General features: G+C 37.9%; 1 protein-coding gene across 3 annotated transcripts in view; it reads right to left on the minus strand.

The window, feature by feature from the left end:
* ephb1 (EPH receptor B1) overlaps positions 1–27940 on the minus strand; it is a 205902-nt gene that overhangs the window by 74307 nt on the left and 103655 nt on the right. For all 3 annotated transcript variants that reach the window (XR_015929091.1, XR_015929092.1, XM_088616403.1), the window contains exon 4: positions 11181–11336. Coding sequence is in view for 1 of the 3 variants with exons in the window: in XM_088616403.1 (XP_088472529.1) it covers positions 11181–11336 (156 nt within the window). In the remaining 2 variants the exon portion in view is untranslated. The remainder of the gene's footprint in view (positions 1–11180; positions 11337–27940) is intronic.

The raw sequence follows: 27940 nt of genomic DNA on the forward strand, positions 1-27940 counted from the left end.
TTCCCCCTTAAAAGCCAGACGCAGACGCTGATCCCGGCTCTGCAATGGTTCCTGTATCATGCGAGCCCGGGTCCTGGATGTGTCTGGCTCCGTCGTGGTTTTAAGTTTCTGTTCCTGTTTCCGTTCCCCCTGCCGGTCCCGACCCGGTTCTGGTTTTTAATCTCCTGTCTTGGATAGATCTCCTGGCCATGGACTTTTCCCTCGTTTTTGGACTTCTCTTTGGACTCGTCCTCGGATTGTTTGCCTCGCTACACCTTCCCCGACCACCAGCACTCCTTGGACATGCCCCCCTGTTTTTATTCCCGTACCCTGCATGATTTTTTCCCAGTGTTTCCTCACTCAACCCCGGATTGTGTCGTCCGCATAGGGTCCGGAAAGAACGCTTTTGTGACAATTATAGCACATAATATTTTCATAATTTTAAGAGAATGGGTGACAGAGACATAGATTGTTCATGCATAGAATGTGTTTGAATTTTTTCATGTGTTGTTGTAACTTCTAAATCGATATGTCACTAGTTGACTGGGACCAGGACTCCCCATAAGCAGCACACAACTAGCTAAGTGCCGCAGAGGGTTGGGCTGTAATAAATCAGCCAGGTCTGTCTCGGCTCCACCCTCTAGCTTTGACCTCTTGACACTTCCTGAGGTGTGCAGTGCTTTCTGTGAGGAACGCACCTCTCTCTCAGTCGACAGTGAATTAATGTGTATAGGATCGTCAGGTTTGTGAAATTTCAAAAGATGAATGATTTGATGGTGGGTAGGGTGCAAGAATCTGTCTATGGTTCGTCCTCCTCCTCAATAATTACCTGCCGGATTTTTAGTTGTCAGTTAAGAAATTAGACACATATAACTGGTGACTCCAAAGTAATTGTATATAATAAAAACAATTGGACTGGTTTTGTAGAAGAGGCCATTTTCTGTGCTACTTTAAAAACAAACCAAAATAAGGTGTGTATAAAGATAGTGAATTCATTGTTAAGGAAAAAAAAGCACAAATTGTTAAAGCACACTAACAAATACCTGTATATTATAAAATTCAAAGAAGGCATAGTTTCACTCCAGATGTATAATTATAATTTAAATGGTCTTGTTGTTCTTATTTTCATCTACTTAAAGAATATCAAAAAGGTAAAGCATGTTTATCTACGATATAGTAATAAAGACTCATCTACATGAGCTACTCTTGACTAGATCTACCAACCGTTCTTTAGGCAAACAGGTCATCTAAAGGCACCATGAAAACCTTATTTCCAGATTATATCTGACCATTTTTTACCTTTTCCACTCCTATTCTCACTTGAAGCGTTAAAGTAAGAAACAAAACATGATTTTGAAGTATACCTTTCACCATATTTACAAAAGCTGCTTGTCCTTTTGCTTCCATATCAATGTTCCATGTATTGAATCTCTTTAAAAAGCCTTCATTATTGTTTCCCTGTCTATGGATAAACTGAATTTGGCTCTCTCCCATCATATCTTAAAATTTTCTCTCAGCATTGCCAAGACTCTGCAATTCCATTCAGGATGCTGCACAGTATCCTCTGTACCCTCCCTGGTGACATAGGGGAAGGTAGCACAGTATTTGAAGAAAGCTACTGCATGTAGCTTCTTGATTAATTGGCACCTGCAGCAGGGAGACTGGTCTTCAACCAGGGCAAAGCAAAAAATAGGTCAGCAGAAGAGAGATTAAAAATGAGCATTGAGTTGGTGAGTTTTGACACACTTGCCCAGTCTCTCAGGAATTATGCATATAGTGAGGAGAAAGACACCCAATCTGCCCATTGGCAACACTCTCAGCACAATTTCATAACCTACATATATACAAACTCACCTATATATACATTTCTCTTTAATCTCATCCCGCTCTGACAGGTAAGAAAAAAGGCTGAAGATTTATGTGTTAGATTAGAAAACGAGAATGTTATCTAGGCCAAGCTTTTAGGTGGGAATAAGTCCAGGCACTGCCAGAATTACTTCGAAGCAAAGTTTCAGCTCCCATAAGGCTTTCTGAAGTGTCTGTGACCCGGTTCTCAGCCAAGTGGAAATTATTAATGCAGCAATGGTAGAGAAATCAGTTGTGATCACCACTTAAATGGGTGATTTAGAGGCAATTATGGCTGCTCTTGGCTGTTTTAATTTGTGAACAGATTTAATGTGTTTAGAGCTACACTTACCATACTCAATGGGTATTTATTTAGCAGGAGCATTTCAGGCTGATTTTAACAATAATATAATAATAAACTTAATTATATATACTGTAGCATCTATAAAAGTAACATCTCAACGCTCTACAATAGATGTAAAAATGTATCAGAATCATAAATTACAAAATACGTATATAAGAAACACAAGAGGTTAAGAGGTGCAGCACAAGATACATAGTCGTTAGAAAACTGAGCAGACACAGACACTGATTAAATTAAAGCCTTTCTGAAAAGAAAGGTTTTGAGTCTAGATTTAAATGCACTCAGGGAAAGTGACTCTCTGATATCCCTGGGGATAAAATTCCAGAGCTGTGGGGCGTAGCAAGACAAGGCCCTGTCAACCATAGAATGTAAACTAACTTGGGGGACGTATGGAAGAGCAGAGTCAGACAAATGAAGCTTGTGAGGCTGGGAGTAAACAGACAATAAGTCAGATAGGTACTGAGGTGACAAGCCATGCAGACCCATACAGGAGAGCATGAGAATTTGTAAGCCAAGACAAAGCCTGATAGGACTCCCAGACAGACATTGCTTGCATGATCACATGGTCAGGATTCTTGCTGCCTAATTCTGAAAATATTGTAGTTTGCTCAGTGTGGATTTAGATACCCCTATAAGTAGGTCATTGCAGTAATCAATTCTAGACAAGACAAATGAGTTGACCAGCTTTTCAGCCATAATCAAGGACGATATGGGATGTAGACTGGCAATATTTCTGAAATGGGAGAATGATGTTTTTACAATATTCTGCATATGAGGGTAAAAAGCCAGGATCAAAGACCTCCACTAAAATTTTTCACTTTTGATTGCAATTCAATCACAGTGCCATCCACAGATAGGGTTACTGCATTGACTTTACATAGGTGATGGGAAGTGCTGAGTACCATAACCTGTCTAACCACAGTTTAAGCCAAGGAAATTTTGCATCATCTAGGTTTTTTATCTCAGAGATTAGAGAGAGCAGAAATAGCTACTTCAGTGTCAGGTTTAGTAGGGACATAGATCTGAGTATCATCAACATATGAATGATATTTCACTGCAATTGTGATTTTACTATCTGATCAAGTAGGAACATGTAAATCCTGATTTAACAAAGCCAAATTCATAAATAAAACCCAAGAGAAACAAAGTGTCGGCAATCAGTAAGATAAGAGCTGAACCATTGAAGAGCGATGTTAGAAACACCAAACACAGTCTCAGGATGGGAGAGTACAATTCATGATTAACAGTACCAAAAGTAGCACTTACTGTAGGTTTAGGAGAATTAGGATAGATAGAAAACCGGAATCAGCTGTCATAAGAAGATCGTTAGTAACTTTTAACAACGACAGTTTCTACAGTATACTACGTATTTGTCTGAAACCAGATTAGAAGGGTTATTTGCAATGAGAGGATTGCTAAATGTATGGGAAAAGCGTGTTTTAAAATTTTCACAAAAAAAGGCAAACTAGGTACAGTATAAGATGAAAATGTTTTTGTTGTCCAGAGCCATATTTTTTTTTAGGCACAGGCACAACTGAAGACATTTTATAGGCCATTGGTACCACTCCAGTGCTCATGAACTCATTTATAATGTCGAGGACATTAGGGCAGAGAGCTGGAAAACGGGATTAAAATCAAGCAGAAGGAATGGGATCTAGTAGACAGGTGGTGGGTTTCATAAGCAATACCAGTTTACCAAGGCATGCAGTGTCAAGTTGAGAGAAACAGGAAAGAGAAGGACCTGCAAAAACAGGCCTGCAGGGAGGAGGTTTAGTAATGGCAAGTGTGGTAGATATAGTGTAATGCAGGATACTGTCAATCCTGGCTGTAAAAAATTATGAAAACCTGTTGCAAAATTGGGATTAGGTAGGTGATGCAGAGGGACAGTAAGTCTTTAGCAATTGATTGATGAGTGAGAACAGATATTTAGAAATGTTTGGTAATGATATGGGAAAAATAGCTGGATCCAGCAGACTCATTGCATCACCCAGAATAAGGATATTTTTAAATCCTAAACAAAGCAGAGGTAGTAAATCAGCAAACCCTCTTAAGAAAGGATCATTATGCTTGGGGGTCTGTAAATCATAACAATGATTGTAGACTGGGAAACAGACATTTAAAACAAGACGCTCAAGATTTTACACCCTCATAGGTGGACCTGACAATATTGCTAAGTTATTGATGTATATGTATAACAGATAATCATTTTCTAAACCCATACTAATTACAAAATTTAATTGGCTCTTCACAGCAAATCTGTTTTGGGATAAGCAATTGCTTTCTCGTGAAAATGACTTCAAATGCTTGCTCTGTGAAGAATATTTGTGAATTCTGAAAGCACACAAGGCAACAACAGTCCTAAATACCATCAGACATAGTGCCAAAAAAGCAACACCAAAGATTTTTCCAGAACCTCTCATATCAAGAGGACTTGAAATAATCAATCTTGTCTACCATTCTTTACTGGGCCCTCAAGCAAGCAAATTGAAATGCATCATGTTTTAGTGGTGTTTGTTTTGTGATTTGGAATACTCCACTGGGGTTTAAATTGAGACCACTGCACTGATTTATATCAGAGAAACAAAAACACAAAAATCATTGGAATGCATTCTGCACTGCCGCATTCTTGGTTTACCAAGCATGTAGTCTCTACTGGGATTTTCAGCAGTTTGTTGGCTTTTTGTGTAAGATACTTAGTGCCTAGTACTTTTCTTAATGATATTCATCTTTACTAGGATATGCTGTTTAATACCCCTTATTGTGTCTTCGACACATATTTAAGGTAGAATATGCTGAGTTTCTTTCATGCATGATATCATTCATAATGATGTTAGTACCTTTGTTCCAAAGCACTAATCCAACATTCTTCTATGATAATTTTTATCTTAAAGTGGTGTTGTACAGGTAAAAGAAAGAAAAAGTATAACTGGGAGATTTAATAGAGCAGTTACTTGTTTAATGCTGTAACTTTAATATTATGTCGAATTTGTTTTTTTTTTGTTTTAGATTTTAGTGCAGGACCTATTAGAAAAAAAAAACAATTGTGTGCATGGAGTGCTCTCTCAGTTATGACTTTGATCATGCCAAGTGAGGGAGTGACTGCGGGGTTTAGTACTAGGTTGTACGACAGCTCGTGTCTTTTTGACTGTGCCTTGGTCTTGTAGCTGACTGCCTCTCCAAACCTCTGAGATGGCTGTGGAGATTCCAGCTAACTGGAGTGGAGGGGACAGTTTAAGCACATAATGCAAACAATTCACTGCCTGGCAGTGCAGTCTGAGGATTAAGTGAGAAAAGCAATTACAGTGGCTTATGTTTGTTTACAAGTGCATTACAGAAGAATTGCCCTCTTAGTCATCAAATCTGGACTGTGATTCGAAATGTCAAAAACACACAGTGCTGATTATCAAGCTATATTTCATGTCCATTAAGTCTTGTTACATAGGGGTACTAAGAACTCAAATCTATTTTTTTTTAAAGAAAACATTAATGTTTCATTAACTTTATTATTATATTTTTAAATTAAAAGAGGATTTATCTTGTTAGTATTTATACCAACATGCTTAATTACTCATCATCTTCATCATCTGTTTCATCTTGTTTCTTCTTTATTTGCTTTTCTTTCAAAAACATACAGACATATTAAAATATGAAGTACAAAATGCATCCTTTGTGTTTACTACTGATACCTTTTTTTAAATAATTATTGATTATTGGTTACTCAAAATAATAGTTTAAACATGAGAAACACGCTTTTGGATAGTCGGAGTGTTTGCAGGCATGTTTTCAGTACAATCTGAATCAGCTCATAATCGGCTAAATTGATCCCATTTAACAGCATTTCCCAGCATTTCAGGTGATAGTCAACCTCAAGACAAGATGGTTGTGTAGAATATTACTTTCTGTGAAGGAATTTAAGATCGGAGAAAGTAATATCTGTTCTATCTGCATTTTGCAGTAATCAAGCCACTATGTAACAAATCAAGCTTATAAATTAGAGTCATAATTCACATTTCCTATATGTATCAGAAATCTTATCAAAATGATTGCAACTCGTGTTTTCCTCATTTCAATTAATATTTCTGAATCATTTCAAACAGTTTTTTCTCCAAGCTATACTACCAAAACAACATTCATCAAATTAGTAATAGATAACTTCTGTCTTCTAAAATTGGTAATACCACCATTTTTGTCCTACAAAACTAAAGTGTAGCTACTGACACCATTAATCATCAAACACTAATCACAATAAACCATTTTGGCCTCTCAAGTTAAGTCCTCTCCTGTTTCAAATCTTACCTAATAAACAGATTTCAGTACATTAAGATAAATAGTAATTACTGTCATTTATTTCAAGTAATGCGTGGAATTGCTCATGGCTTCAAGTTTTGATCCACATGCTTTCTCACTATACATGCTCCTGCTAGGGGATATTATGTGGGGTCATAATGTAAACTTTCACTGTTACACTACACTGATGACAGGCAGTTGTGTTTATCAATCCTGCCTTGCATTGGATGACTACAAATTTTCTAAGGATGAGTTTTGATAAAACAGAGGTTCTTGTCCTCAAGGAAAATAGCCTCATGGCTAAATACTGTATAGATGGCTATAGCTGCAGCTCCAAAGATACAACACATAGCCTTTGTGTGCTGCTTGAAGCAGACCTTTCATCTGACTCCCACAATAAAAGGATGCAGAGAAACTGCGACACTCTTTCATCACATCAAGACTAGATTATTTTGTTGGTTTGCTATCATGTACAGTACATTCAGCTGCCTTCTGTTTAGCTTGGTCAGAACACTGATGAAAAGGTCTCTGCTCTGGCCTCCAATGCAATCTAGGACAGAGAGATTTCGAAGACTCGCTCCCCCATACTGTACTTAAGTGGACTGCTAACAATATGTCAGGTTAGAGCACTTTGGTTCCAGGGCAACAGTTATCTGGAATAACTAGATAGATCAGAGAATTTCCAAAATAACTGTAGGAGGCAGAGTGTTCAGTTATAGTGATTCTAAACTATGGAATGATCTATCCAGTTATATACGAAATGCTACAACAGTCTCACCGTTGAAATATTTTGTTTTATTCTTTACTACTTTTAATCTGTCCGTAGAGCAGAAGATTCTGAATATATTATGTGATTTCAACCTTTCAGCTCTAACACTCTTTTTATCTTTCCATTGCCCAGATTCCAGGCCTTGTAGTATACAACTGACACGATAATCTGTGTACAGGCAACCTGTGACATGAGATTCAGGTTGCCAGCTTCGAAAGAAAAGACTTTGCAAGACCCTTGAATAGGTTTTAGACCGCATGGATTAACATTTTACCCTTCACATCCCAGATTAAATACCAAAGAAGTAACCACAGTCTAGAACCTGCCCATTATACATCATAAGAATCACTGCCCGGGAGGGAGGCAACCACTGGGTCATGTACCCCAAAGATTTAATTTATTGTTTTGGGAATTTTGACTTTTCTTTCATCCATGGCGAGTGGTCTATGATATATATACTGATATGAAACGTGTTGTACATCTTTCGGCAAAGCAGTCTGTTGCAGCCTCTCAGAAGTGTGCTGTGACAGACAGACATGGAGAAACCACAGAAGAGGTACTAAAGCTCTGCAGGTGATTATTTGAATGTGTCAAAGTCCTGTGAGTGCTTCATTTATTAAAGATTACATTAAAGAATTGATTAATCAAAAGAAGACACAGATAATATACTTCAAAGTTGTAAGATGAGACAATCCTTTCCCTTGGGATTAATCAGTGCAATTTTGCCAGTTGACTCAAAGCAATTAGCTCAATTGTTGTCAAGCTTCCATGTGGAGTCACTGCTAACTTGCTGTGGGGGAGCTGATTCAATTGGCACAATTAAAACAACAAAGTGTGTTTGGCAGAGGACATTGAAGGTGCATTTTGAAGTTCTTAGAAGGGAAAACTTTGGATAGGAGATAAATAGAAGGTGATGCAGAAAAAAAAGAAACTGCCTAAACCGAGAGAGACAGAGGGTGCTGAGCTTGCTAAGGATGAAGAGGGGAAGATGGTGTTTGAAGAGGGGTAGTGTTCAGCAGAGCTCAATCGATCACACTGCCACCCCGCTGACAGAACCCAGAGAGTGCCAATCCATCACCGACTTAATCAGGGAGATTTTTCTCATCTCAAAGCAGAGATTTACAACATGGGGAAATTGTACAGCTGCTTGACATCACAGATAGCAGTATAACAGAAAAGATGGGCAATGAGGGGGATGTGCACAGACTTATACCATCCTCCAGAAATGTAGTGACTGCTAGGACAGCTTTTGAACCAATTAAGCTGATGCTCCAAAAAAAAACCTTGCATAGCTTCTTTTTGCCACAAAGGCTAAAGATTTCTTGAAAGATAAAAAAGAAATCTGCAGAGAATTCTTATTGTTTTATAATATTTTCTCCCATAGGGCTGTAGAAATCTTACCCTAAAAAACAAAGTGTTATATTTTACGTGACAGATTAATGACGCAAATGGAAAAAATAGATTTTTTCATGAGTGTAGATAGATGGTATAAAAATTACAGTAAAGAATACAGAGCGTGCCACTCACCAGCTCTTCACAAGAGTTTACAGTTTCACTGGCCAGATGCCTGCAAGTTTGGACTCAACATGCATGTTATCCTAAATACAAGAGGGAGTGAACCACCAAACTAGGTTGAAAAACCCCATCAACGATTTCATAGTGGTTAGAGCTCAAGACCCATAACTGAATGGCTGTGGGTGTAAATCCTAGGTGGGGCAGTGCTATTGTACCTTCGATTAATCTACATAACTGAAAGTTCTTCTGTATAATGCACAGCTGTATATATTACAGGTTTACAGTCACTTTGGATGGAAGCATCAGCATAATTAAGATTATTATTATACCTTTGCAGATTCCAATGTAACATTATGTCCCTTTTTCTAGCTAAATAATTTAAATATATATATATATGATGTCATTTTTAAGTAACACAACATTTTTGCACAAGAAGATAGTACATGACACAAAAACACCATCCTCTCAAGCTTTTTACCTTGGACAGCTTATTTTATGTACACAAAAACAGTAAGTAAAAAGATATACATGTTTTCAGAATATCAAATAAATTCAAAGTAGTAAGGCCTTTAATGCAGTAGTATCTTATCAAGCCCTTGTAGATAATTTTGAAATAACAGCCCGTTTCAATTAGATTTTTTGACCCCACAAGCATCACAAAACCACTACAGTACAATATCTGCTGAGCTGCACAAAACATTGTCTAGACAGCCATCTAGTAAGAAAGAAACAAGTTCAAAAGAAGATATATCATTGTTTCCAAAAAATAAAATACATACAGTATGCCTTTTAAAAGCCTTTTAAAAGGAAAATATGTCAGTTGGTGCTTAATGCCTTTGCTGCAGCTGTTAATTACACCAGCAATGTTCATATTTTCTTCCTTATTATGTGATATTACTGCTTTAGAGGATGGGAGCTTAACACAGCCATCAACACAGGCACCATCAACCATCAATGGCACCACCATCATCGGGTTCATTACTGGAAACAATGACACACAATATTGGCTGGAAGTAGTTAGAACAGCCACTTGGTTGTGACCTTCATAATGTCCTTCGGGGTTATTATGGATTTCGGGCACTCACAGGATCCCAAATCCCCCATCTCTATCAATAGTCAACAATAGCCATAACCATAAGTCATTTAAATTCCTGGGCACCTACAGTATATCTGTAGCTCTCTAAAATGGCACATTGACACAGACCATCTCATTATGAAGGCACATCAGAGATTGTACTTCCTCAAACAAGGAAGTTTGGTTTCAGTCAGTACCTCCTTGTTTGATTGTACACAGCCATTTTAGAGAGCATTCTGACGTCCTCTATTTCTGTGTGGTACGGAAGCACAAACATCTTAACAAGGAAAAGACTTCAACATATTGTTACGAAGGCCTCAAAGATTACTGACCCCGCTCTCTTCAGTTGAATCCTTGCACACTCAACGTACCACCATACGTGCTAACAAGATTATTGCAGATCCATCTCACCCCACGCACGACTTATTTCAGCTGCTCCCCTCTGGTAGATGTTTCAGATCACTGACATCCAAAACTTCACGTTTCAAAAACAGCTTCTTCCCGACTGCTGTTAGATTGCTCAACAAGTAAATGTGCCCCTACCATCAAAAATTTAGTACTGTGCTTATGACATGTATCACATTTAAATTGCACTGATTTGTCTATGTTTATATTGCAGGGCATCAACTCAGCATGTATTTTTTTTGGTCTATTGTGTATTCAGGTCCTGTATTTATATTCTGTTATTGTAACAGTTACTGTATATGTCTGTAGCAAAGCTGTACCATCAACAACTTCCATCGGCCTCGGTCGTGTGGCAATAAAGATTCTATTCTATTATTTTTTCGTACAAGGGATTACATATTACTATACAACAATGAACAGTATTCTCAAAACATGAAACATAACTCATACAGCGAGGCAAAACAATCTGATTAGATTACTGTGAACCAGAATGCCGAACACATGGCACTTCAATCCATACCCCAAAGCCAAGAGGCACTTCAGCCCTTTTAATCACATTAGGCAAGGAGTTTCAAAGTCATGAAGAATAATGCAGAGCCTGTAGAGCCAAAAGTCTAAATCTGTTCTCTAAAGTTCTTTGGTCACCGCTGGTTGTGACAGCCTGGGGCTCTGTAGAATAATGAAATCTCTCTTATTGGTACCGTCACAGACGTTCAAGGCCTTGGACTCTAGCACCAGGACATGGGCTGTGCTGGCTCTAGGCTGTTATGATGAGATATTTAACACTCACATACAAGAGTGGTATCTACCTTTGTCCTGTTGCGGTACCTGTTGTTTTAATATGAACCTATTTTTTGTGACATATGGGCGTTTCTTGATCTGAGAGAGCACACAGAATCTTTGGAAAGATCTACATGCTGCGGAACAGATGGGTTACTTACTGGTACAGGCGGCATCAGGGAGGTCCATGTCTCCACGGTAGTAGCCATTGCGACACACACAAATGGTGGCGGCCTCCATGGTGGATCTGCTGTTTGGCGGACACGCGGAGCACAGCCTCGACCCCTGGCTGGATTTGAAAGTCCCTGGAGGACATGCTGTAAAACAGGAGCAAAACAACCACTTTTATACCAAAAGGGGATTCTGACAGTGCCTCAAGCAAGTAAATATTCGAAAGCACAGCCAAAGGCTCTATCATAAAAGAACATAACTGTAGCAGAATATATTGTTAAACTCGTTATGCCACATATCTGATCATTTTATGTCAAAGTCCTTGCTATAAAAAAAAACATCTGAAGGCTATATGTAATGATGGTGCAGCAGAGCTAGAGTATTGTCTTAGCTTTTACTGCATTTTTTCATTTGTTTGGGACAAATACCGATTCTTGTGTGCACTCTGATTCATACAGCAAGCGATTGACACCTCTTCAATAGTCCAGGGATCTAACCTAGCCACACTTAACAACCAAATGTCTCAATTCAGTGTTGTTATTAATGTAAATATTTTTTTTTGCTTTATTTAATTTGAATGTACAAGGTCTGTTTTTTATTATCAAACAAATACACTTTTTGGTAAAGTAAATCTATTTTGAATATAGATATAGTACTCTCAAGGACATTTAGTTTTATAAAAGTAGACAGCAACATCATAACATGTTTAACTAAATGATCTAGGCAGGAAGTTATAAATGCTTGTAAGGTAAGAGAAGGATGAATGGCAAGTGTCATGAGACAGCAGTATTCCTGCAGCTTCTAACATGCTATAGTCTAAACTGCAACAGTTGTAGTTAAAAAAAAACTTATATTGAGGTTATAACCGTATAATGAGGAAAGACAATGAAAATGCACATAAAAACAGGAAGTCAATGTGTGTTCTTGAACTACTGAAATTTGAAACCCCAAAAAATCTGGAGGCTACTCTCTTTCAAAAGACACCATTTATGGCCAATACTGCTTTTAAAACAGAATGAAAGCTATATGTAACTATTCTGCAGGTATGCAATTACTGATCAAATAAATGCTTCATAACAAAAGGTCCACAAATTAGCAAGAGAGGTTTGTATGTTCTGTAAAAATGACACAATTATTCTTTCTTTCATTGACAATTGAAAACCTTTTCTCTAAAGCAAAACTGATGGAAAACCCTGCTGCTAATCAATGAATCAAGTTAGAATGTACAGTACATTCCAAGGGACAGTTCTTCAAGTACTTCAAGTTGAATGTTTTTTATTTAACCCACTACAGTTGTTTTTTTTATTCTGATTCTTAAAATTTAGTTTTCTGGAGAAAGTATCTGGAGACATGAAACAAACCTGTAGCTGACTACCATTCTGAAAGTGAAGTGCTTAAAATGTAATTTCATAAGCTCCTGTCATCAGTAATGAACTGCTTGGCAGAAACTCCCAACACAATCGCCACTATTTCTCGGATTAAAGAATTGAGTGCAACAAACTCTACAAACACATTTCTGGGCAGCAAGATCACTCACCAAAACATATTGATTTGATAAACACAGGCTGCTAACTTCAGACTGAGTACATTTTAGATATCTCACACCCACAGCATGGAATACTTTTCCTAGAGAAAGTCCATAAAAATATATTTTTTATGTGTGGTTATTGAAAACACAAGTATTTACCCAGTAGGGTGATACTAATATTCAGCTTTTATTTATAAGTTCTAAAATACATGTAAGATGTGTAAGAATTGTAAGATGAGATAGTATTTTTGATTCTTTTATTTTTAGTACAAATAAGTGATTATGAGAAAATGGATGACATTTACACATTTGATGAAAGCTGATTTTGTTTTCATCTTGAATCCTAATTTTATGAAATTATAGATAAATGCAATACTGCTCTAGAATGGTATGGACAATCAGCATTATTGTATAATAGTAAAAATATTTTTTTCTTAATACATTGGCATAATTGTTTACTGAAGTACCTTTAGTTCCCTTGAAGAAACCATTTTTAACTTAATTATGCCAATTAAGTTTTGTATTTTTAATGAAGTGCTTCAGCAATCTCTTTTCAAATTATTATTTTTTTCTAATGAATCCACCTTTCTCAGTGTGCATATTTAGAATCAAGTAATGTTAGACCCTTGTGGTACTGCTGATTTACCAGAAAAAATCATCATGTTGTTCAATGTCTCTCCATTAGAGAAAGGCTGCCCACTATGTGGAATAGTATAAGAGAAAAAAAAACGTTTCTTATAGTCTGATTCAGACATTATACCTCAGCATGACAGAGCACATTGCATCTTTGACATTGAACAGTAGAGTATGTTGTCTTCTATGTATCAGGATAAATTATCAAATAGGATTAAGACTTTCCACATTTATAGAAACCATATTTAAGCTTTAACTTTTTTATTTTAAACTAAAGTAAAACATATACAGGAAGCTTATAATCTAGTGTGGTACAGTATATAACACTGTAAAATCTGGGGTTTTATGAAGCCCCTTTATGTCTGACTTGCAAGAAATGACACACAGCACACAATTACATCTTTGAGCCCCTTCCTTGCTTTGACCCCAGAAAGACACAACAGCTCCTGCATTAATTCTGCCTCATGCTCTATTGTTTTCATGATTGAGTCCTGCCCCATCCTGGAGAGAGCTGGAACAAGAAGATGCCACTTTAACGAGGACACACGAGCAAAGTGGTTGCTAAACAGCATGACAGCTCATTTCAGGCCATCAGTACCATGGCAACACTGTCCTGGAAATCCCAGCCAAGTCGAAGTTTCAGCTTAAAGAAGGGGCCACTCAACTCTATCTAACAAAGCTCATTAGCTACTTCAGTCACCCAGTTCTGTGTAGCCTCAGGCTGGTAGTGGGGGGCATCATAAATAGTGTTAAGTGGAAAGCACATGGGGTTTTGAATTAACCAAAGTAACAGCAGCTAATGTCTAAACTAATATCCCCCCAGTAGGAAAATGGGAACCAAGCCATGGACATTAAACAGTGTTAAAAACGGCAAAAAAAAAATTTTCAATCAAAGTAAAAAAAGAAATAACACTGCATCCTTCTTTGCACTACAGCACAGATCAATTTAAAACTTTTAAAATAAAAAAAAACTTCCAGTAGGAGGTTTTGAGTTATGTGTTCAAAACTGATTTCCATCAAGCATGGGGCTAAAACCTGAGCCTTAAAACAGGCCACAGGGACTGTGTATTGACCAGAATTCACATAGCAGCCAAATAAAAGAGACTGAGACAGTAAATCAGAGAAGCAATGTGGAGCCAGCCTTTTCTTGATCCTATAGGTTTTTTTAAAAAAAAAGATCTTGAAAATCAATTGTAAAAGGGAACAGAAAGCAGTCAGAGGTGACCCACATGTGGTCTGGTTTGATAATGTTCCTGGAACATCAAGAGAGGGGAACAAAAGTCCTCTTAAACTTGTTAGGACAAACACAGCAAAAAAGAAAAAAGAAAGTTCATAAGTACACATACTGTACAGGTGCATTTGGTTTTGATCATTTAAAAGATCTTACAGCATGGTACTGTATCTACTGTGGTATGAAAATGTTAAACAATAAAAAGAAGAATGTGCTTATTTTACACAGTAGGGGATGCTGCCCAATTGTTCATCATTTAATCATAAACCATGCAAGTGTGTGGTACTGCAGGTATGAGGCCGACAGGAGAAAAGTCATGACCACACAAAGTTGCTTTACCTCCAGAGCAGAAGTCTTTACAGCTGATTTAATCTACAGGGTCTCAGTCCTCTCAATAAGCTACAGAAACAAAAAACTACTCATTTTTTGTGATTAATTTACTTATTTATTTATAAAACTTCAGCAAAAAATCTAATAGCAAAAAACACATTTGTTTCTAGACACATGACTCTAAGAATACCCACTGTAGGTTCAGCCTCATGCTGAACAGATTGCTGACCTTTTATTTTACCTGAACCTACAGAAATCAAAGAACACAAAGGAAATGCACTTTTTATGTCCTTTGAAACAACTGATGCATTTTCATAAAGTTATTTTAAAGGGCACAGAAGTGCTCTTCATTCATTTCATGCACCACTTCAACCTTTAGTCAAACAGGTTAAATACGTGCTATTGTTCCCAATCTTGCAGTCCACCCAGTTTCCCTTACATGCTGATTACGTGACAAAATTACTGTTACTGTGGGACAAGACAGGGGGAAGATTACACAGCGAAAGACAGCCAGTCCAGATGGTGATGGATCTCTGTACCAACACTGAGCAGCAGAGCAGGTGCATTCCACAGAACAGCCTGCCAAACCTCCAGAGGCTCTAGACCTGAACAATACATGGATATCAACTATGAGCATGGAAGGATATATTTAACTGGGCCACGGAGGTCAGCCTTTGTTCTAGGAACTGTCGTATGAATCAGATTACAAAACCACCACCAGGGCATGAACTGAAAGAAATGTCTGTCAATCTGCACAGGTTGTTTGGAAAGATGCATGGGAGTCACAGGTACAACAATGCAGAATAATGACTCTCTACAAAGTTTACACTGCGCTGGCAAATATTTTTTTCTAGACCTTCTGTGTAGACTAAATTGACATACATGTACAGTACATCTAAAATTAGCTCATATTATGACGATGTAAACAGTGAGCACAATGTGTCACGATCGTAAACCCCTCTTATACCCCTCTTAAGGACGCTCCAGCCCTACCTTGTTTATATTCATCTCCAGCACCTGCGTCCGGTTCCAGCCCCCTGTCTTATAGAAACCAGATGTTCCTGCCTATCGGGGCTCAGCTTTGGAACATGGACGCCTGGAAGCCCGCCTACCCGCAAGTCCAGGAGCGACTCGACGGCACAGGCTTCACTACGGCGTCCTGACCATCTGGGTCCGGGATCAGGGAGCGTCTGGTCCCGTTACCTCCTTTTTATTCCCCGACCCTCCACCAGATCCCACTCCGGTTTTTAGCTCTTCCGTATGTCTGTCAGGATGGATTACCCGGATTTGGACTTTTGCTTCACTCATGGATTTGCATCGGACTCCCTTGGACTGTTTGCCTCGGCCACACCTCCCCCGAAAACCAGCGCACCATGGACACACCCCCTGTTTTCATTCCAGCCCCTAGCATGCCTCTTTCCCCGTGTTTTCTTCACTTCCCTCCGGATCGTGTTGTCTGCATAGGGCCCTGAAAGAACGCTTCGTGACACAATGGCATTTAGTATAAGTAAGATTCTAATAATTTGTGAATCAACAAAGAGGTTTACTTATGTCATGTCTGGAGCAAGCTTAAAAGGGCCCTAGATGTTTAAAATAATAACAATAGATGTAAATGTAAATAGTAAATATGTAAATACAGTAGATCTTGTAAGATTTGTAAGAAAATTTGTAAGAAGAAAGACTGTCTCTTCGTTGGACTTAAAACCAAAGCAAATTGTTTCATAATGCATTTATAATACCAAGGAACTAAACCAAAACAAAATATAAATTGGCCAAAAACATCAATAATACATTTTTTCTAAATCGAGCAATTTCATGGGCTGTGTTACAGAAAAGTTTGCAGATTCCTGAATTTTATTATGCCACTTGAGACACTCACAGAAACACAAAAGCACGTGAATAAGTGGTGCCATTCATACGCACCCTCATTCAGCTGTTTATCAAACAGCTGGGAGGAGAGTAAGTGTTTATAATGCAGACAAGTGTGCTCTATCAGCAAGCTGTAATAATTTGTTCCAATATACACAAAGGATGCTGAGCTTCATGAATGCTCAACTAATACTCTGTTGCTGGGAATGTGCCTAATCAGTGGGAATCAGATTTTCAAATTTATTTGAAAGTCAATCTTCTTTCAATGGAGCTGTTAAAGGGCACAGAACACAGTAGTACTTAAGAGGAGGGGGCACCACATTAACACGGTATACAAAGCATAGAATAATGATTTAATGACAGGCATGTTTAACAACAACAACAGCAAATCCATCCATCCATTTTCTAACTGCTTCTTCTAATTCAATGTTGTGGAGGAGCTGGAGTCTATCACAGCAAGCAACAGACACAAGGCAGAGTACACCTTAGACACATGATGCCAGTCTATTGCAGGGCAGATAACAAGAGCCACAATAATAATGTTATTGTTGTTAATACTATAATATACTAATTGAAATCTCTATTTCCCAACAAAAACGTTGGATGCAATTTTGGATGAAATGACTGATCACTAATAAAGGTGTCCACATTTTAGTCCTTAAAAACTGACTGCTGCAAAGAAACGTGTCTGGACCTCCATCAAAACCAACACATTTAACAGTTGTTTTTGCCATCTTACATAAATGTGCATTTCTTGCGAGATATTCTCACCACAGGCATCTTCTTTTCAGCCAAAAACAACAGAGAAGCTATGGGTGTGTGGTGAGTGGAGTGAGCTAATCTCACTCTCTGTGTTTGTAATTTCCTCAAAGAAGATAATACCATTTAATCTTTGTATGCGCTGGAAAGTGTAATCTTTATCTCTGAGGCAATATTAAGCTCTATCACAGTCCTCCAAAGCCTTTGCTCAATACCAACAACCCATAAATTCCAGCCTGACTGCAATTCTCTGATAGCAATCAGACCACAAATATTGTTCCCACACTTCTAACATCCTAGCTGGATAGAGTGCCACTCTCTCCTTTACAAGCACCTTGTGCACTGGTGAAAGCTTTTACTTAATGATCTTAGGAGCCTAATTCATTAACTGGCAAATTTATTGCACCAAACCCAGTAAGACATCAGGACTATCAGTAGCAGCAAATAGATCAAAGAAGTTACCAGAGCTGGCATGGGACAAATTCAACTTGGATTCAAAAGATTGAGTGTGGGGGGTCTGAGAGCTACAAAAAATCAACATAAGCCAATAAAAAACCATAAAGGCCATATTAAGGATTGGATAGTAGAAAAAAATGAATGAATTTTTGTGTGGGAAATGAACACTGTACAGGCGATTTCATGACTGTTAATTCAATACCTCCAGCAAAATAATAATAATAATAATAATAATTGCTTACACTTATATAGCGCTTTTCTGGACACTCCACTCAAAGCGCTTTACAGGTAATGGGGACTCCCCTCCACCACCACCAATGTGTAGCATCCACCTGGATGATGCGACGCCAGAACGCTCACCACACATCAGCTATCAGTGGGGAGGAGAGCAGAGTAATGTAGCCAATTCATAGAGGGGGAGTATTAGGAGGCCATGATTGGTAAGGGCCAATTGGAAATTTGGCCAGGACACCGGGGTTACACCCCTACTCTTTTCGAGAAACACCCTGGGATTTTTAATGACCACAGAGAGTCAGGACCTCGGTTTTACGTCTCATCCGAAGGACGGCACCTGTTTACAGTATAGTGTCCCCATCACTATACTGGGGCATTAGGACCCACATGGACCACAGGGTGAGCGCCCCCTGCTGGCCCCACTAACACCTCTTCCAGCAGCAACCTAGTTTTTCCCAGGAGGTCTCCCATCCAGGTACTGACCAGGCTCACACCTGCTTAGCTTCAGTGGGTTGCCAGTTGTGAGTTGCAGGGTGATATGGCTGCTGGCCGTTGCAGGGTGATATGGCTGCTGGCCATATCAAAATGAAAGTTGTAGAAATTTGAGAACAAGCACCTCCAATTAAGTGATTCAATTCAATGAGCAATCAATGAGGGATATGAAATCCAATAAACTCCAACAGACCAAAGTGTTCAACAGTGCATCATACACAAAAGCAAGTAAATCAAAATAATCCACAATAAAATATAAATTACCTTGCAGTGAATCTGTAAGCCAGTAAATTCCTAACAGATTCACAGGGAACTGTGACATTTTCTGCACATTTTCTGATCTCAGAATTTTCTGTTCCACAGCGGCCTTAAAGACACAATCCTGAAATACTCTTCTCTGTAGCCAACGAATTTGGTAAAGGTACCTGAAAGGTGAAACCTTCTTTCGTGCTCTCTGCAAGAGGACAGTGATTGCAAACTAAGCTTCGAGATCCATATGGTCACATAGCTACTCAAATGGGAACAGCCTCTGTCAGCGCACTTAACTTCTGTCCGCACCAAAGGGTCAGGGCATGACCTTCATCCAACCCAGCATGATTTGTTATGCTGACATGCCGTGACACCAGAGCTAATTTACACATACTGCTCTTCAGAGTGCATCTCCTCTTGGCCTTTCCAAGTGGAGGATGGTGGTGATGGATTGATTCGACCCAACTTGATGGATGGTTGTATACTTTTTCTCTTCCTTTATTTTTTCCCCTCCGCATGTCACAGGTCTGTTGCTCTCCAAAGTTCAACAGGTATCAACAGTGCAAACCACAGTCCTTTGTTTTTCTAACTGTCTATCAAACAAGTAGAACTGAAGGTTGTGAAGACATTCTAGAAGAATTGATTGATTGAATTGGTATTGTAAAGTGTAAAGTATTAGAATGGCAAAACCATTCTCAATGTTTTAGCATCATATAGACACTACAGACTAGCATTATATTTAGTCACTAAAAAGATCTTACTTTGTTCAACAGTACCTCAGTGAAGCATGTTTTTTCTTGTTTGTCTACCAGGGTAAAACTTGCAATATACATTAAAAAGATTCTCCATTCATGTTTGACAGACATCAGATGACTATAATAATAATAATAATAATAATAATAATAATAATAATAATAATAATAATAATAATAATAATAATAATGTTTCTTTATTAGCCCTATACAATTTCTTGCATTAGGAATTTGTCTTTTCACATACCTCAGCTTGCTCTCTATACAACCTCTCTTTAAAAATCCGTTTGTTTCATTGCTTTAATTTTCTGACAAAATAATATTATTTTAATAAAATGTTAACAATTATATACAATTCCTGTTAGCAACTATGATACAATGGTAGTGAGCCATTGAATAGTCTGACACACTTTCATTACAATATGTTGAAATGACTAGGCTGTTGAACAATATGTTGCTCTCTACAAAGACTGAATTAATTTGTTAAAGAGGAACACCTACAAATATCTCTTATAAATGAATGACCACCAAACAGAATATGCAGCAGTCTTTATCCACAGACATACCCAGTACTATTTAGCAAGGATTTTATTTTAAATATAACGATAAACCCAATATTTTGAAGTACCTCTTGCTTATGAAACGGTCTCTAGTAACCTCAGCAGGAAAAATGAAATGTCTTTAAGGTTTTATGCTCACTGCAAACCTTCACTCGACATTCCATTCAGCAACAATCATCACAAAACTTGGATTTCCTCTTGAAATCACCATACATTTTGAAAGACCAGTGAGACACGGATACAGCTGTGCAGATTCGGAGCTGGATTCTGTGGGTGTGTCTCCTGATCTTTTGGCATGTAATTGTCGGCCACTGTTTTGGATATTCAGGCTTTTCGGTCAGCCAAGAGAATGAAAATCCCACAGAAGGCCTCCCATTGTTGAATATTTCCCAGGAATCCCCTAAGAACATTTTAAGACATTAATCACTGGTCTATTTTAGGACTGTCAGAACCAACTTTGCTCTTAACAGGAAATCTAGCACATTGTGTATTCAGAAGACAGCTACTAAAAAAAACCAAGAAGCAAATCAAGTCATTCTCTGAGACTTCTTTTAAAAGGTTATCTTCTTTCCATGGGCAATACTTAATAAAAAATTACATTTAATTTATTCTTTCACCAAAATTAACATTTTAAACCAGGAAAGTTATACAACAATAATAAGAATTAATTTAACTATGCACTTATCTGTCACAAATCTACGATACACCTAGGGTTAGAGTTTCTTCTAGTTTCTACAAGCTTACAACTACTGAGAATACCCCTGAATGGGACACCAGCGCATCACAAGTTAACCCAACATAAATGCTGGTTCTCAAGTGTGCATCTGAGTAGATTAGAGCAGGGGTTTCCAATACTAGTCCTGCATATGAACGCGATTAAATAATTGGACCCTAAATAGGTTACATTTGAACATTTTAATGGTTTACTGGAGGATCATGTAGGAAATCTACCCTTTAACTTTTTTATTTCATGAGATCTCCAACTTTTGAGTAGAAAAAAGTTGCAAAGGTTCCAACCAAGCAATTTGTTGTTTTGATTAAGAATGTATTAAAGAAAGGGACTCAGCTGTAATGAAACTCATCAGGTGTGTGGGTCTGCAGGAACGGGACTGTGAACTTGTGGATTACAGCACTCAAAAGTAAATGACCTTGTTTAAGACACACATGGTGTCTGCAGGGGTAAATGAACCCACACCCATCTGGCAAAGAGTCCAGAGACCTAAACACTGCCATATGATGCTGTGTATTCATAAAGTTAAGCTGGTCTGAATGGGCTGTTCAGTTGCTTATTTTATTCAATGATCAAAACACTTACTGTATGTAGTATGCTTTTAATAGTGATATTTACTGCAGCCTACTACTAAAATGAATTATTTCACCACTAATTATATAACCAAGGCTCCTAGAATAAAGGAGGTCTCAGGTATTTTATCAAAGGCAGTCTAACGGCTTTTGCAGTCTAAAGGCCCTTCCTGCCTGCTAACACTAAGTTGCAAGGAATGTGCAAAATGCTTTTAAAGCAATGACTTTAATGTGTAGACTATCACAAAACAGAGTTATTCAGGGTAAATTGATAATATGTTTTCATTTAAAATGTGCTTGTATATGGTGAAACAGAAAGGTATTCAGTTCAAGTAATCCAAAATTTGTCTTACAAAGCTGTGTCTGGTAATATACAGCTTTGTAAGCACCTGCTGATATTCTTCACAATAAAGAACACACAACACTATATACAGACCCTATGATGTTATACTGGCCAATGTGAACTGTGCAAATAAAGCAGCCTGCCTGCTCTAATTGACAGATTAAAGAGAAGGAGTGTGGCAGAAGGAAGAAATATTAGAAACAATTATTGCAAATGGGCAGTTATCATTTCAGTGTGATGAACTCCGGACTTCCATCTTACAAGTATTTACAGAAAATTTTAACAACCATGTTTCCATTAAGGCAAAGAGCATCACCAGGTTATCAGGGGTGACGTTTCACTCCTCTTGACACAAATAGGTGACTCTGGCACTCTTTCCTTTTGTTTTTGTTCTAATTGCAAATTTGAAACTGCTGCACTTCCTTAACCTCTTTGTTTTTATATATGGTGCTTTTAGACTGCCAAATGTAAGCCGTCATCAATCTTACAACACACGTTCAAACATGCATCGATGGTATTTGAAATGTCCTCAAAGGTTCATAGCCTTCTCTCTGAAAGCCCCTTGAAGTGACCCCCAGTGCTCTGCTTTTGGTTCTGTCCACAGAAAAACAGACATTACAACCATGTTCACAGCCTGAGTCTATCTGTCAACAGCTTTACATTGTGTCTATTTTAAACGGTCTTTCTTGCATCTGAAAAAATGTCTAAATCCAATTTCAAGATTAATTATAATACAGATTACATCTGGATATAGTTGTTAGGATGCACATTAAAAATACAAACAATTGTTGCAGAGGCTTATGATAACTGCATAGAAATAAAGAGTTCTATTTTGTAAGCAAACAGCAATATTTTTGAGGATGTTATATCTGTCCTTACTCAACAGAGGGCACCCCAACTACAAAAACATGACCTAGGGGATACAGGTACAAGCACAACCAAATTAAACTTTGACTTGTGTCCTTTGACTTGGGTTTCTCACTCATTATCAGGACACAGCTCACAAATATAGTGATATGTTTTAATAAGCTCAGTTTTTATAGGGTAAGTAGAGCAATACTATAATAGTATGCAAGGCAACCCTCAGAACAGTCTTGTGGTAGACTGCAAATGCACAGTATATTTCAGTAAAGCACAAGCACATGAATAACATAGACAATGAAAGGTTATACCATTATCTGATCATCTCTGCTACTAGTAAATATTACAGAAAAAACTATTGGGCCATTGCCACATGTATACAGTAACACATAAGGCCAGATGATGGCAAGATGCCTATAGACAGTGGAGAACACTGCCTATAGTGCCATCCTGGATACCGATCTGTCACCATGGAAACAATACAACCACTACCTCACTGGCAGAGAAATTACTGTCCTTATTGAACAGGACCCAACAGCAGACGGTGTCCGCTGTGAAATCTGGAAGGCTTTATGATACCCTATTGCCAGTTCTTAACTTTAGGGATTTGTTTCAGATCTTGAAGTTGGCACTGGTTTGCACAGTTGGCTACAGAACAGAGGCTTCAAAAAAGCTGGTATTTTGCCAAGGCTGAACCGAATAGATGAAGATCACCAATAGGGAACATTGGTAGTTGAAGTGTAAAACCACTTCACCATTGGCTTCTTCACAAAGGCCCAAGCGTTTGAGAAACATAAGATCTCCATTAGTTTACTGTAAAATCGCATTTTTTCCTTAAAAGAACAACAGACTGTGATATAGACTATTGAGAATCCAGTCACGCTGCACTGCTATATTGCTGCCAGAGGTTCAGAAAACAAGAAACACAAAAACACATATAATTAGTTACAACTGGACCAGTTTGCAAGTAATTGATATCTGGCTGTGACAATACTGGCAAACTCTGAACTATCCTTAAAATACAAATGGGGCTGGATAGCCAGGGAAGGACAGCAGTGGAGTGTGTTTACTGTTGTAGACATATAGTGAAAATTAGTATTAGTCTTACATGCACAATAATACTAATTCTTAAGAATACAGCAGTCAAATGGTGAAACCCACTGTTGCTCCATCTGTAAGGAGTGTTTACTGTTTGTACCAGGATATCTGACAAAAAAAATGAAAAGATACTGCAAAAAATACATTAAATAGCAAATCACATAATTTTGGCATTTCCAAAATTAAACTTTCCTACGCAATAAAGTGCACTTCCTGTAAAACTCAGAATTTTATATTATGTTTTCCAAAAAAATCTCTAACACACTGACTTTTGCCTGAGATCAATTAACCTTTATCACATAGTAAAGGATAACTGTACATGTTTGTCTGTATTTCCTTTTTGGGGAATGGGCTTTCTATTTATTTTTGCTTGGATTACTCCTTTCTAACCCTTACATGTACAAGAACAAGCTTATTCAACTGTTGGACCACCTTAATCAATATTTTGAGCTACCCTGTAAAAACGTTCAGTGCAATTTCTTGCAATAGCTTGACCAGCAGTCTGACAGAATACTTTGATTGTATTTAAGCTTCCAGAAATATCTGTAAGACAAAGAAACAGCTATTTAGAGAGCTATGATTTACTAATGAATGTTTTAAGACATCCTGAAAACTGTATTATCTATATCAGTGTTATATGTCTTATTAGCAATATAGGTTATATTAGCAATAATATGTATTTATATAATGGAGACAGCCTACAATAGCATCTAGGCCTCTGATGGTGAGTATAAACTGTGAGGAAAAAAGGCCACATTCAAAAATGATAAAGTGTCCAGGAGTATAGAAGTACCCAGACGTACATTGGCAGTCTAGTCACAAACATGGATAAGTGTGCACTTGCTGACCTGACAAGTCACACAAGTGTTTGAAATAAATCATTAGGCACAGCTTCTCTAAAACTAAATTCAGGCTTTTTTGTTAGAGAGCTTAACAGAAAACCTTATGACACTTCTGCTTGCTTTGTTTTGTAACACTTGACTATATAGAGTATATATTAAATTTAAAATCTGAACCATTACCAGTAAGATACTTATTCATGTGAAGGCTCTAGCAAACTAGAGACTATCCCATTAGTGTAGCTCAGATGGATGCATTACATAGGAAACTGAATCAACCACCAAAAAAATGTGAACACTGGGAGAGCATCGAAACAACATTTAAGCAAATAAAAATCAATGACTAAACTATTTAATAATAATAATAATTGCTTACACTTATATAGCGCTTTTCTGGACACTCCACTCAAAGTGCTTTACAGGTAATGGGGACTCCCTTCCACCACCACCAATGTGCAGCACCACCTGGATGATGCAACGGCAGCCATAGTGTGCCAGAACGCTCACCACACATCAGCTATTAGATGGGAGGAGAGCTAAGTGATGAAGCCAGTTCATCACTTTGCTGGGGATTATTAGGAATCCATGATTGGTAAAGGTCAAATGGGAAATTTGGCCAGGACGCCGGGATAACACCGTATTCTCTTCAAGAAGCACCCCGGGATTTTTAATGACCAGAGATTCTGGACCTCGGTTTAACATCTCATCCGAAGGACGGCGCCTTCAAAAATCTCCAGCACATGATTATTAGATCCAATAAATTGAAGGTTCTCATTACATATTTAAAGCTACTCATTAACAGGATTTGAATCTGCTCTTGAAAAATTAAACCTGAAACATTCACACCTATTAACCAAAGAAGGATAAAAACTAGAAAACTAGAAGAGAAAGCATATCTTCCCAATATGCCTACAGTAGGTTTGCTCTTGTTTTCAAGATCTTCAGGAAGAATTATCACCCAATAATGTTAGACTTGCTTTTAAGAATTGTTGGTTGCGCACTGTGAGATAACACTCTATTATATTCTAGTATCCACTCTCAGCTTTCCCAATCTGCACTCCCAGAACTGTAAAACACTATCCCACTGAATGACATCGATAACAAGAGAAACCAACAGGGAGACAAAGAAGTCCTTTTTCCCCACAAAGGCTTTGTTTCTCACACCTAATTAATCAGACACTGTTTTGTTGCTTTCTTTGGTTGTTGTGGTTACCTTGTATGCTCAGCTGGACCATCCATTTTTGTTCCGAAAGGAAGTAAAAAGAAAGATTTTCTGAAGTTTTTTTAACTCCTTATTTGTGGCCAATCGCGTGTTTTGTCAGATGTGCCTGTTTTTAAAGCCTTAAAAACTTAAGCTTGCCATCGAAGCAGAAGACAAAGTGACTTGAATACTTACACATACTGTATATATGTACAGATAAATGGGTGTAACTGGTGTTAAAAATAGTGGGGTAATTGTTTTAGCTAGATATGTATGTATTAATAGCAGGAAAATAATAAGACAGTGGTCAATATTTTATTCAGTTTTTGTAAAGCACTGCAACTCACACATGGTCTAGTAAAACAATATGGATAGAATTTATGCCCTACTACAGAATATACTGTATGAGCATGACAGAGTAAAGACAAAAGTTTAACCTTTAATGACAGACAACAGCTGGGAAGCATATTGAGTGCACCAAAACTCCTCTGTAAGATGTTTGTCATTTTCGAATAGGTTTATCACCTAAAGCTATTTTGTGACAGTAAGTGCAGATGTCACACATTCTGACTTATACTAATGAGAAGTGCCTTATCAAAGTTAGCATTAAGCCCTCCAAAATTAGAACTAATCAGGCATTGCAGAAATCTGCCTGAGGATTCTGATTCATTGGATTGAAATAAATGAAATACTGTATGTGTGGACAGGAGAACATCCCAGAATTCACTAAACCCCAGTAAGTTCCTTCTCTAACAAAGACAGAAAACATCTCTCTCTCCTTTCCTGTCCTTTTGGCAGTCCGTCATCAAACCCCAGCAACAGATGCCTATATGGTTTTGCAACATATGCTTGTGCACATCACAAGTTATGTTTTTATGGTTCTTCATTGGCATGGATCACCAGCAAAACCATCTGCTGTCATTAGGCTTTCAGACTCACAGGGGCAGTAATCCTTTCTGTCCCACACAGAGACCTGACCAAGACTTGGCTTCTACCAGAGGAACAGAACAGCTTCACAAGAACAATCAGATGGATTTTTATCTCTTCCATACTATGGAAAATCTTACCTACCACCATGAACAATAACACCACCGACACGCTCTTGAAAATTGATTCAGCGAAATCGATTGTTATTTCTGGAAAAATCGCCTTAGCCATACTATGCCTTTTTGAAGGTGTTTTTTTTTACGGCTAATATCCTGGAAAACCCTTCAATAAGCAAAACAAAAACAGTTTTCCCAATTTGAAAATTAATCTGACTTTGAAAGGAGGAAGAATGGGGATGCACGTATGTTTATTCCATCACGCCACACAGTGGTGGTGGAATCTGTCATAGAGGCATTCTAGAGAGTGGCCCCCTGCCTCCACGCTCCAGCCATCTTGCACATTATCTTTAACTTAAAGTAGGTAATTACATGTTTGCAAGAGATGAATTGTAAATGTGCTTGTGTTTTTTCCCTCAGGCCTCTGCAGAAAAACTGCTGAAGACCCAGCAGGGATTATGCCGCCTAATGAATTTGAAACAAACTAGAACAGGCTTTTCTCTGCAATAAAAAATAAATATAAATAAAATAAATTATAATTTACTTTACTGAAAAGAAACCAAAGTAGTGAAAATATCGTAGTCAAGAGAGCAGAATCGCCTGCTAAATTGGCTAAAATTAAATTGTTCTAACTAATGAATTGAGGTCAACCTAGAAAACGTGCTGGACTGTGACTGTCCAGGACTGGGTTTGGAGTTTAATAATAGATTAAATAAAGAGGGAAAGAAATACAGAGTACTGTACAGAGTACTTTTTTTCTTCAGAAATGGATAGAACTCCTATTTGATTTGTTTGCTGTGCCAATATCTCTAGACGCTTTATTGTGCTGTTGAAGTAGATATTTGCCAATTTATTTTTTGCAGGTAGCAGGCAGGTGCATCTATTGTTTCCTATTCTGAAACCCACAACTTACACACCAATGGCACAGCAAAAACATATACTGGAAATGACAACCTATGAGATGGTTTCC

The sequence above is a fragment of the Lepisosteus platostomus genome, chromosome 2, assembly GCF_059453375.1.
Source record: "Lepisosteus platostomus isolate fLepPlt1 chromosome 2, fLepPlt1.hap1, whole genome shotgun sequence".
Classification (NCBI taxonomy): Eukaryota; Metazoa; Chordata; class Actinopteri; order Semionotiformes; family Lepisosteidae; genus Lepisosteus; species Lepisosteus platostomus.